Source organism: Trichomycterus rosablanca, chromosome 7 (genome assembly GCF_030014385.1).
Source record: "Trichomycterus rosablanca isolate fTriRos1 chromosome 7, fTriRos1.hap1, whole genome shotgun sequence".
In the NCBI taxonomy this organism is placed as follows: Eukaryota; Metazoa; Chordata; class Actinopteri; order Siluriformes; family Trichomycteridae; genus Trichomycterus; species Trichomycterus rosablanca.
In genome coordinates, this window is record NC_085994.1 from 23,961,395 (window position 1) to 23,974,516 (window position 13,122).

The following is a 13,122-nucleotide window of genomic DNA, read 5'->3' on the forward strand; positions in this document are numbered from 1 at the left end:
ACCCAGAAGCTGTCCCATACGGACCCGGACCTATAGCCAAAACAGAAAGTTATTATTTGAAACCTGACGGAGCGCTTCTATTTTAACCGGCGCAGCTTTTGTAGTCTTTACGGTAGCGGTTTAGCGGATGAGAACCAATCACGTGACACCACTCAGCCAATCAAGTCTGTGCATTCCAGCCGGTAAACACTGCGACTGCAGTGCAGACAGTTGAGAGAGTTAGAGGCGAGTTACATGTGAAAAGACGGTGGAAAGAAAAAGAAAGATAGCGAATGTAGAAAAAACGAAGGGAGAGATACAGACAACTGTGCAGGAGAAAATTGAGAAAAAGACGAGTGAGACAGGAGACAAATGGCGCTCTCCAAAAAAGAAACGTGTACAGCGAAAATACAGCATTTAATCCGTGATGGAGAGACTCATTTCTGTTCTTACTTCCCACTGGAGCACAATTTATTTTTATTTTCTCTTAATTTGATAAGAGAAAGGTTTTATAAGGTGGGGCGGTCCGGGTCCTCTCTGTGTGTGCATGTTCTCCCCGTGTCCGCATGGGTTTCCTTCAGTGCTCCGGTTTCCTCCCACAGTCCAAAAACATGCAAGTGAGGTGTATTGGAGATACTAAATTGTCCATGACTGTGTTCGATATAACCTTGTGACCTGATGAATCTTGTGTAATGAGTAACCACCGTTCCTGTCATGAATGTAACCAAAGTGTAAAACATGACGTTAAAATCCTAATAAATAAACAGACATTTGATTTGACAGTTATTGATAACATGCAGATGTTGATACAACTACTAGGCTACATTATACTATATTGTATATATGTTATAGTGGTTAAGGTACTGGACTAATAAACAGAAGGTTGCCGGTTCAAGCCCCACCACCACCAAGTTGCCACTGTTGGGTCCCTGAGCAAGGCCCTTAACACTCAATTGCTCATTGTGTTCTGCTCATTGTGTAAGTCGCTTTGAATAAAAGCGTCTGCTAAATGCTGAAAATGTAAATGTAAATATCAATATATATATATAGTTAAACATTCCGGACCTTTGCTTCAAGAAATTTTCTCTAACTGGACCCCTTTAAATTTTAGTTGAATACCCCTGGTCTAATGTAATCAATAAACCACCAAAAAACAGATCTGTGATGAATAAGAAGCTTCTTAACCATGGGCTATACTGTCTACACATCAGCAAATGAAGCCACTGCTGCAAAATCACCACCTTAAAGCTTAACTAAAGTTCATTGTAAAACCAAAAGCAGGATCACTTGCTTTCTTCTTGCATGGCAGCCACTAAGCCAGTGGTGATGTTAAGCTTTCTTGACAGCTTTTAGTTTATAACAGACCTATTTTTGTTAAGTCTTGGGCAACATCTGGCCTTACATATGAATTTTCCTTAATAAGGAGATAAGTACATGTTCCAATCACTTAGTCACAGAAACAGAACTCTCTTTGGTTCTATACAACAACCATAGAAATGTCAAGACTGCCATGAAATACATTGGTTCTACACAACATTCATTACTATTGTTTATCATTTTCTTAGGTTTTTGGGATATGGGTTGACACAAGGCATCTGTTTATATAAAAGGACTGTTTATATATAATGGCCAAACATTAATTTACTAATTGTCTGTTTTACCACCACTTTATCCTATTCAGGGTCACGGTAGGCACAAGGAGACACCCCAGACAGGTCACCAGTCCATCACAAGGCACAGTCATAATATTGTTTTGTTAATAATATTTAATTAATTATTTTAATTGTACTGTAATATTTTATTTATTTAATATTTATGACAAACCATGACTTGTGACATTGATAAAACTAATTCTAATACACAATCTGATATAGAATGCATTTCATATCCATATACAACTTAAAATGCTTATCTTTAGACCAAAAAGGATCTGCTATTGGTTTAATTATCCGACATTTCCAAACCATTGCATATATCTCATGTGGCTCGGTTTAACAGTAAACAAACAAAAAAACAATGAGCTGATGTGGTGTGAATTATTATTTTTTCGATTCGTTTCTGGTCACAGTACAGATCCTTCCTAATCCATCTCTGTTAGCTCTTCTGGTGCGAGCAGCCGCTTGCCTGGATGTTGCCGCTTCTCTTCCAAGCGACTTTGCTTCACATCATTGAGCAGCTGGAGCAGAAGACTGACTTTACTGCATCCCAGTACATCACACGGGCCCCCGTTAGAGGACACATCCGTTCCTGTCGCGTCCCAGAACCTTTTACCGGGGTGCTGCCGTTTATCCAGTTCCAGCAAGTCCACTACACTGTCTGGTCCTTCCTCTAACGCGCGTCTGCCGGGATGCTGACGCTTATCAAAGCCCGTGTACCGTCTGCCCGGGTGCTGGCGCTTGGAGAGCTCGTTTAAAAGCTCGTTTTGCATGGACATCTGTCCCTCCAGTGCTGAGCGCTTGCCTGGATGTTGTCTTCTTTGGACCTCAATGAAAAAGTCATCATAGTCTCCGCGTTTCCCAGGATGCTGCCGCTTTTGGAAATCTGCGTAATCTTCTTCGTAATCTTCCTCATCGCGCTTGCCGGGATGCTGCCGTTTGCCCGGGTGCTGTCTCTTCTCCAGCCAGTCTGCTTGCACCATAAAAAAATAAGAACAGTCAAGTCAAATCAACTCAAAGCAACTTTACAGAATCCAGGACCAACAGACAAAAAACACACAATACCTGAAGTACATGAGACGTGGGGAAAGGAACTACGATGTGTGATTTTGCACAATTTGATGAAACTGTGCACCAAAAGCAAGAGAATTTCCCATTTTTATATTAATAAAAATTTGAATATTCAACTCTGTCAACTCATTAAATATTAATAAATTTATTTATTACGATTTTAACGTCATGCTTCTGTTTTACACACTTTGGTTACATTCATGACAGAAACAATAGTTACTCATTACACAAGGTTCATCAGTACACAAGTTTTAATGTCAAACACAGTCATGGACAATTTAGTATCTCCAATTCACCTCACTTGCATGTCTTTGGACTGTGGGAGGAAACCGGAGCACCAGGAGGAAACCCACGCAGACACGGGGAGAACATGCACACAGATCTTGTTTGTTTTAACTGCCCTGTGTGCAATAGATGGAAAAATGATGGAAAAATCAATAGGGGATATAGATGGGTCCAGCTCAAAAAACATACAGTGCTAGGGGGTAATACACACCAAGAACATTGGGGGGACCAAATCTACCAGGATGGGACGGGAGGGGGCTCTGAAACATCTACTGGGATTGGAGGGACTGTAAAACCTTCCATATCAACAACTGATTGGAACACTGATAAATCCTAACATTACACAGTAGTGATTGGAATATGTTTATTAATAATTTTACATCAGTTAAAATACATGCGCATATCTGAATATGGGGGGCATGTCCTCCCCAGTTTATACTGTATTTACGGACTTGATTCACACCATCTCATCACACACTTACTCATTTACAGACAGTAGCCAATCTGCAAGAAACCGGAGTGCCAGAGGAAATCAACAAAAACCCAGAGTCACTGAGAGAACATGGGAAACAGCACACAATGAAAGGATGCTATATGGAATGGAAACCAAGTCCCTGACTGCACTACACATCCTGATCCAGACATGTAAGCTATAGTTTTCATACATGTACATAAGGTTAGCATGTTCCTTCCCTCAATCTCAGTGTATCAATGTTATTTAATTTTATTTGTATTATATGCGTGTAAAAAACACACTACAAACTTCTTGTATACAACACAAACAGGAACTTGCCCTTATTTGGGCTTATTTTTGACGTATAGGAAGGAATAATCAGTGTTGCATGAATGTTTAACACCTCTAATGTTCCAGTCGCCGAGTCACCTATAGTGGACACTGACTATTATTTTATTTTAGCTCAATAAACTGCATCAGGGCTTGGAGTCCAGATAAGGTCTTACACTTGCCTTAATCCTGAGTGTATCAGTGTATCAGTCTTATTGAATTTTATTTTCATTATAAAACTACAAACTTAAAGAACACAAACGGGAACCTGTCCTTATTTGGGCTTATTTATGACTTATAGGAAGGAATAATCAGAGCTGCATGAATGTCATGTGCCGAGTCACCTATAGTGGACACTGACTATTATTGTATTCTAGCTCAATAAATTGCAACAGGGCTTGGAGTCCTTCCATGACATGAACTCACTTCACTTTAATTTAATTTCACCTTTAATTCATTCTGATCAGCTATCAGCATGCAGTATATATATATATATATATATATATATATATATATATATATATATATATGAAATTTGTTTCAGGGGGCCCCACATTTTTTTTTGCACTGGGGCCCATGAGCTCCTAGTTACACCACTGCCCTTCCCGCAAGTTAAGTTCGTCTGATGCTGGTCTCCTGGTTGCTCCTAGGTTTAGGTTGACCACTGTGGGTGGTAGATCATTTAGAGTTGCTGCCCCTACACTGTGGAACTCTCTTCCTCTCCCTCTTCGTCTCTCTTCGTCTCTTTCTGAGTTTAAATCTCTTCTTAAAACGCTCTTGTCTTTTTTTGGTTCTGTTTGATCTTGTTTGTGATTATGATTCCTATGTAAAGCGTCCTTGGGTATTATGAAAGGTGCTATATAAGTTGAATTCATTATTATTATTATTATTACATAACACCGTGACCTTATATATTTTGCGTAAAGCCACGCGTCTCTGGCCATGGCGCGCACATGTTGACGCAGTACAACATTTTATTTTAAGAGTTTGCGTGCGCATTTGAGGCATACCATTTGCGTTTTCATCGTCCTCTGTTTTCTGCAGAATAGACTGAAGCAACTGGTTCTCAGTGCGCTGTAAGACCTCATCCAGAGTCGGACTTTCTCCACCCGAGTCGCTCGGTATATTTTGGCACTGAATGGCGGTCATACTGAAGACCGTTGCTGAGGCGAGAATAAGAAGACACACCGCCTTCATTGCAGCTCAGCTGGTTCTGAAAAAAGGAAACAAACAACAACCATAAGTAATTTTGGTTTTGGTTAGTACTTGGTATTTTTGTTATAACTGAAGAAAGCTCTTTTGACGCACCTTAATTAAATACCACTAAAAAGCAACAGGTCCTTTAACAAGGACGAATAGGGGAGACTGGGCTTGGTTAGTCTGTCAACGTTTCACATCACTATAACGTTTTACTTCAGTGCAATTATTGCTTCAGTACAAGTAAGCTTCACACAATGTGTTGATGTAAAATATACCCTGGACACATAACCAGTCAACCACAGAACTCACACAGACATGAAGAGAACATGACAAACTCCTTAAATAGAATAAAGAAAAGCAAGTTTTGAACCCAGGTCTCAAGGACCCGTGTTGCTGTGTGACACCCAGTCTCATAACTGTGCCACAAGTCACCTGGTCAGGGAAACAAACCCAGACCCTTCTTGCAATTAATTCAATTTCAAAATTCCATCTCCATACAACAATCCATATGCCTACCACATCCACACTGCCTAACACATTCTCTATGAGCTGTGACACCAAAACCCAATGAATTCAGCACAAGATTTTCAGCACTAAATTAACTAATACCATTACTAAATATCCACACTGTCCACAATCTATAGAATATTATCTCACACTCTGCTAATGTGTACCAATTCAATCTTTCTGATCATAGCCTGTCTGAGATACTTCTCAATCATTATTATAAGTGATCTAGATTCCTATGGCATATTAAAACCCTAACAATCATCATTAACACTAATGAAGAATCATTCCTTTACTGGTGTAATATTTTATTCTTAATGACATTGTTCATTTTAGAAGTGTACAGCTGAACACATTCCTCATAGACACTTCTTGACCCTCTTGGAGCTGGTTAGTCTTTACCAACTCTACAATAAATTTAAACATGCCATTTTCACATATGAGTATGCTACTCTTCATTACATTATGTCGTGCAGGCAAAATCCCACATTGTTCATACAATTGTTTTCTGTTTTATTAAAATATATTAAAATATATATTTTGGCTACTGTCAGCACTATACTACTCTTTACATTGCTCCTAATTATATCCTAATAAAGTCATATATTATATATTATGTTATATTATGCCACTGATTTTTCTCCTATGATAATTCAAAAAACCTCACTGTTTTCTAAAAAAATAAATAAATAAATAAAACATTTGTTATACATATATTTTTGTACATACCCCCTAAATACACCCTAATAAATACATCGTCTTTAAAGCAATAATTTATTTGAATCTACAAATGTACAAACCTTCAACCAATTTATTAATTCATACATTTATTTTTACAATCCAGTTCATCCTGAGCAGGATCACAGGTGGTCATGCACCACAAGGAGTCACCGAGTACAAGGCACGTATACACCCTAAACTGGGCGTCAATCTATTAAAAGGGTTACTCACAGTTACTCATTTACTCTTTCACTCACATCTAGAGGCAAATTGTAGGAGCCAATCCACCAGCTTTTTTTGAGTTATTATTTATTAATTATTGAGTGAGAGCATTAAAGACTCGAACAAACCGCCACCTCCACAGCTTCTTTTTCCCAGGCAATCAGCATACTAAACAAGGACTACTCCCACATCCCTCCGTTTTAATAGATGCACATGGTTTTCACACGAGCTTCCCGCATTTTTCCCTTATACAGTTAATGCACATATGCACCTTACCTACTTGTAAATAATCTCTATTGCACAAATTTTTATCGCTGCTATATTGTTTATTTTATGTTTATATATAATATACCCTTTCTATTTTTTACTTAGTCTGTCAGTGTACCGTACTGTACATCCTCATTGCACACTTTGCCTGCTGTTGTACTGTTCATGCTGCTGCTATATTGCTTATTGTTTATTATACATTTAGATATAGTGCCCCTTTTTATTATTTAACTTGTTGTATGTATGTTGACACCTGCACCAAAAGAAATTCCTTGTACATCTGGCGAATATTAAAGATTCTGATACCTACTGCACCACAGTGCATTTACCTACTATACATGTTTGACAACAGGAAGGGTAGTTACTCATTACACAAGATTCATCAGTTCACAAGTTTTAATGTCAAACACAGTCATGGACAATTTAGTATCTCCAATTCACCTCACTTGCATGTCTTTGGACTGTGGGAGGAAAACCGAAGCACCTGGAGGAAACCCACGCAGACATGGGGAGAACATGCAAACTCCACACAGAAAGAACTTGCAAGCAAGATCGAACTTGCTGGGGATCCTTCTTGCTGTGAGGCGACAGTGCTACCCACCTAGCCACTGTGCCACCTATGAAGGGTTTTAATGACCCAAAATAAGTCTGTTACAACCGGCCAAGTTCTCACCTATAGGGTGAAATTAAAAATGCACCATAGATTAAAATAGCACAATCTTTATTTTATCTTAATAAAATAAGAGCATTCTGTTAAATGTAAAATGAATAAATAGCTATAAAACAGAATACACATGCAAACAGGTTAAACTAACAGCAGAACTCACGTGATGATGAAATAATCTTACCTGTCCTGTGTATGAATGCTGATGTTGCCCTTAGTGTAAAAGTTTAATGCAGGTTAAAATCAGCCACCCGCATTAAAAAATGAAATAAGAGTTATTTTGCTGTGGTTCTTCAGACCTGTTAAGCGGAGGTTAGCTGTGCGTGTCTGCAAAGTTTGGGTTTATATCGGCGCTCCCGCCCCCGTCACACCGTCCACAACCGCGTCATCATCGCCAGATTCGTCTCTTTTGATGTCACTGAATCATCATATATAAGAAGTGTGTGTGTGTGTGTTTATACATACACCGATCAGCCATTACATTAAAACCACCTCCTTGTTTCTACACTCACTGTCCATTTTATCAGCTCCACTTACCACATAGGAGCACTTTGTAGTTCTACAATTACTGTCTGTAGTCCATCTGTTTCTCTGCATGCTTTTTTTCTTAGCCTGCTTTCATCCTGTTCTTCAATGGTCAGGACCCCCACAGGACCACCACAGAGTAGGTATTATTTAGGTAGTGGATCATTCTCAGCACTTACAGTTTTTCTGAGTTGCTAAAACACATTTTCTGAATTGTCCTCTCCTTTTCTCAAAACACTAAACACTAAACCCAAAATGTGTAAGCTACTTTCACAAAACCTCTGACTTGTCTTGCAAAATCAAACAATCAATTCAAAACTATTTTATCTTTGCTCAAAACCAAACACTGCCATCAAAATACACACAAATCCAGCCAATGCATGAACACTACACAGCAGTTATTACACACTACATAAAACATTACAAAACACTGTGCTTTTATCATAGCAAAACCAAATATCTTTATTCAAGAATTCTGAAATGTTTTTTGTTTACATAAAAACATATTTACTGAAGTGTTTACATATTTAAATACTAGATAACAAACAAAGAAATACAGTATATAAACTGCAAGATATTTATTTATTGTATTTACAGTTTGCAAAGTCAATCATTTTTTCTGCCTCAGGATCATGTCTCTGGGCTCGGTCAGGCCACAGGACTTTATCTACATCACAGGCAATATTCTCCCTGACTAGAAAATGCAAAAAAAAAATCCATTCAGAATCCAGGCTAGAGAAGAATCCACTCTAATGTCATCACATGCTGCATCCATTGACTGGAGCAGATTTTTCTGGGTATGCTGAGTAGAATTCCTCAAATGATTTTAGGAAGAAAGAGTATGGTTGAAGGCTTAGATTTATGAAACACAGGTTATTGATAAACCACTAACATACGTTTTGACGAAGGTGAAAGCTCACATTGGTCAAACGACAACGTACACAGGGTGGTGCTCTCTCAGCTTAGGATCCCCTGCTGAAGTCCACTCAAAGCATCTGGTAGACCATCCAGAAATGTTAGTAGTACCCCACTGCTGTTGATGGCCGCACATACATTTTACATTTTCAGCAATATGCAGACACTTTTATCCAGACAACTTACAGTATACAGTCTAAGCAACTGAGGGTTACGGGTCATGCTCAAAGGTCCAACAGTGGCAACCTTGCAGTGGTTTTACTAGTCCAGTACCTTAACTGCTAGGCGACATGGTCACATTGCCACCACGATGATCAGGCATTTCTATAACTGCATGTTGATCAGCTATGTTGGGACCTCTTCTCCACCTCTTTGTAAGAATAAATCCAGCTTTGTTCAAATGTAAACATTCTCCTGGGTTTTAGTTTAAATGTGACACATCATGACAGACCTCATGTTGTTGTATAAATGTGCTGCTTTAAACAGAATACAGTATTTGATATAACTGCTCTTGTTCTTGGTCATCCTCATCTTCCTCCTCATCCACCACCTCTGACACGCCCTTCTCTTCTTCTTCTATTGTTGCCCTTCATTGCTAAAGTCACAATACAGCTCAGAAATGCCACATGCATCTGAAATAACTTTTATTCTGTTCACCCAATCATTTGAACCCTTTTTACTGATATGACACATGTGTGCACAGTTTTTCCCTGTAGTGTGTTAACAATGACAATAGTGTGTTTGTTGTGTTTAACTTTTGTGGCATGTGTGTGCCATTTTGCATCAAAGTGCACTACAATGAGAAGTGTGTGTTAGTCAGTGAGAATGTGTTTAGAGTTTTGCAAAAAGGTTGAATCAGACGTGAAACTGTGTCAAACTAGGAGAAAATGGTTTAAGGTTTTGTGAAATGAGTGAATCATTCAATAGACAAGTTTTGGCAGTTGACAGTTGTGTTCCAAGAATGGGGTTTAGTGTTTTAGCGATTGAGAAAAACTGTAAGTTACAATGACATGGTGGTGGTGTGTTAGTGTGTGTTGTGCTGGTATTAGTGGATCAGACACAGCAGCGCTGACTGAGTTTTTTAAACAAAAAACCAAAAATATCCAGCCAACAGGGCTCCATGGGCAGCGTCCAGTGACCACTGCTAAAGGTCTAGAAGATGACCAACTCAAACAGCAGCAATAGATGAGCGATTGTCTCTGACTTTACATGTACAAGGTGGACCAACTAGGTAGGAGTGTCTAATAGAGTGGACAGTGAGTGGACACAGTATTTAAAAACTCCAGCAGCATTGCTGTGTCTGATCCACTCATACCAGCACAACACACACTAACAAACCACCACCATGTCAGTGTCTTTGCAGTGCTGATAATGATCTACCACCTAAATAATACCTGCTCTGTTGTGGTCCTGGGAGAGTCCTGACCATTGAAGAAAGCATGAAAGGGGGCTAACAACGCATGCAGAGAAACAGATGGACTACAGTCAGTAATTGTAGAACTACAAAGTGCTTCTATATGGTATGTAGAACTGATAAAACGGACAGTGAGTGTAGAAACAAGGAGGTGGTTTTAATATTATGGCTGATCGGTGTATATATATATATATATATATATACAGTGTATCACAAAAGTGAGTACACCCCTCACATTTCTGCAGATATTTAAGTATATCTTTTCATGGGACAACACTGACAAAATGACTTTTTGACACAATGAAAAGTAGTCTGTGTGCAGCTTATATAACAGTGTAAATTTATTCTTCCCTCAAAATAACTCAATATACAGCCATTAATGTCTAAACCACCGGCAACAAAAGTGAGTACACCCCTAAGAGACTACACCCCTAAATGTCCAAATTGAGCACTGCTTATCATTTTCCCTCCAAAATGTCATGTGATTTGTTAGTGTTACTAGGTCTCAGGTGTGCATAGGGAGCAGGTGTGTTCAATTTAGTAGTACAGCTCTCACACTCTCTCATACTGGTCACTGAAAGTTCCAACATGGCACCTCATGGCAAATAACTCTCTGAGGATCTTAAAAGACGAATTGTTGCGCTACATGAAGATGGCCAAGGCTACAAGAAGATTGCCAACACCCTGAAACTGAGCTGCAGCACAGTGGCCAAGATTATCCAGCGTTTTAAAAGAGCAGGGTCCACTCAGAACAGACCTCGCGTTGGTCGTCCAAAGAAGCTGAGTGCACGTGCTCAGCGTCACATCCAACTGCTGTCTTTGAAAGACAGGCGCAGGAGTGCTGTCAGCATTGCTGCAGAGATTGAAAAGGTGGGGGGTAAGCCTGTCAGTGCTCAGACCATACGCCGCACACTACATCAAATTGGTCTGCATGGCTGTCACCCCAGAAGGAAGCCTCTTCTGAAGTCTCTACACAAGAAAGCCCGCAAACAGTTTGCTGAAGACATGTCAACAAAGGACATGATTACTGGAACCATGTCCTATGGTCTGATGAGACCAAGATTAATTTGTTTGGTTCAGATGGTCTCAAGCATGTGTGGTGGCAATCAGGTGAGGAGTACAAAGATAAGTGTGTCATGCCTACAGTCAAGCATGGTGGTGGGAATGCAATGGTCTGGGGCTGCATGAGTGCAGCAGGTGTTGGGGAGTTACATTTCATTGAGGGACACATGAACTCCAATATGTACTGTGAAATACTGAAGCAGAGCATGATCCCCTCCCTCCGGAAACTGGGTCGCAGGGCAGTGTTCCAGCATGATAATGACCCCAAACACACCTCTAAGACGACCACTGCTTTATTGAAGAGGCTGAGGGTAAAGGTGATGGACTGGCAAAGCATGTCTCCAGACCTAAACCCAATAGAACATCTTTGGGGCATCCTCAAGCGGAAGGTGGAGGAGCGCGAAGTCTCGAATATCCGCCAGCTCCGTGATGTCGTCATGGAGGAGTGGAAAAGCATTCCAGTGGCAACCTGTGAAGCTCTGGTAAACTCCATGCCCAGGAGAGTTAAGGCAGTTCTGGGAAATAATGGTGGCCACACAAAATATTGACACTTCAGGAACTTTCACTAAGGGGTGTACTCACTTTTGTTGCCGGTGGTTTAGACATTAATGGCTGTATATTGAGTTATTTTGAGGGAAGAATAAATTTACACTGTTATACAAGCTGCACACAGACTACTTTTCATTGTGTCAAAGTGTCATTTTGTCAGTGTTGTCCCATGAAAATATATACTTAAATATCTGCAGAAATGTGAGGGGTGTACTCACTTTTGTGATACACTGTATATATATATATATATATATATATATATATATATATATACTGTATATATACTGTATATTCATCACTGACAGGTGAAGTAAATAACACTGATTATCTCTTCATCACGGCACCTGTTAGTGGGTGGGATATATTAGGCAGCAAGTGAACATTTTATCCTCAAAGTTGATGTGTTAGAAGCAGGAAAAATGGGCAAGCGTGAGGATTTGAGCGAGTTTGACAAGGGCCAAACTGTGATGGCTAGACGACTGGGTCAGAGCATCTCCAAAACCAAGTCTTCAATGGTCAGTATCAAAAGTGGTTCAAGGAAGGAACAGTGGTAAACCGGTGACAGGATCATGGGCGGCCAAGGCTCATTGATGCATGTGCGGAGTGAAGGCTGTCCCTCGTGGTCTGATCCAACAGAGGAGCTACTGTAGCTCAAATTGCTGAAGAAGTTAATGCTGGTTCTGATAGAAAGGTGTCAGAATACACAGTGCATCACAGTTTGTTGTGTATGGGGCTGCATCGCTGCAGACCAGTCAGGGTGCCCATGCTGACCCCTGTCCACCACCGAAAGTGCCAACAATGGGCACGAGAGCATCAGAACTGGACCACGGAGCAATGGAAGAAGGTGGCCTGGTCTGATGAATCACATTTTCTTTTACATCACGTGGATGGCTGGGTGCATGTGCGTCACTTACCTGGGGAACATATGTGTGTGTGTGTTTGAGAGAGAGATAGCTGTGTGTGTGTGCAGTGTGTATGTAAGAGAGTTAAATGTGTAAGCTCGTGTGTGAGAGTTTAGTTTGTTTAAGATGTTTGTGTGTGTATGTGTGTTTGGTGGTGTAGGTTAAGATGTGTTATTGTGTGTGGGAGAGAAAGATAGATTTAAGTGTATGAGGCTGGTTGTGTGTGCAGGTTTGTGTGTATGAGAGAGTTGTGTGTGTGAATGTGTGTGTGAGAGAGAGAAATATAGATTTAAGTGTGTGTGCAGTGTGCATGTGAGAGTTAAGTGTGTATGCATGTGAGAGTTCAGTTGGAGTGTTTAAGATGTTTGTGTGTGTGTGTTTGGGGGTGTAGGTCAAGATGT

General features: G+C 40.0%; 1 protein-coding gene across 2 annotated transcripts; it reads right to left on the minus strand.

Annotated features, from left to right (window-relative positions):
- Positions 1-1,563: 1,563 nt before the first annotated feature.
- Positions 1,564-7,611, minus strand: trh (thyrotropin-releasing hormone). 2 transcript variants are annotated; one of them, XM_062998545.1, is made up of 3 exons: positions 7,539-7,611; positions 4,785-4,987; positions 1,564-2,604 (listed from the first exon to the last, which is right to left on the minus strand). In XM_062998545.1, exons 2-3 carry the CDS (start codon positions 4,969-4,971, stop codon positions 2,060-2,062), a joined length of 732 nt encoding a protein of 243 aa, XP_062854615.1. In that variant the 5' UTR covers positions 4,972-4,987; positions 7,539-7,611; the 3' UTR covers positions 1,564-2,059. The 2 variants fall into 2 exon arrangements, with proteins under 2 accessions (XP_062854615.1, XP_062854614.1); XM_062998544.1 differs by having other exon boundaries at positions 1,564-2,607.
- Between the last annotated feature and the right edge of the window lie 5,511 nt (positions 7,612-13,122).

Coding starts and splice junctions, on each gene's coding strand:
- trh (XM_062998544.1), bottom strand. CDS start 4,971: ATGAAGGCGGTGTGTCTTCTTATTCTCGCCTCAGCAACGGTCTTCAGT. Junction 2,608..4,784: donor GGACGATGAAAACGCAAATG/GTATGCCTCAAA, acceptor TTATGGTGCAAG/CAGACTGGCTGGAGAAGAGA.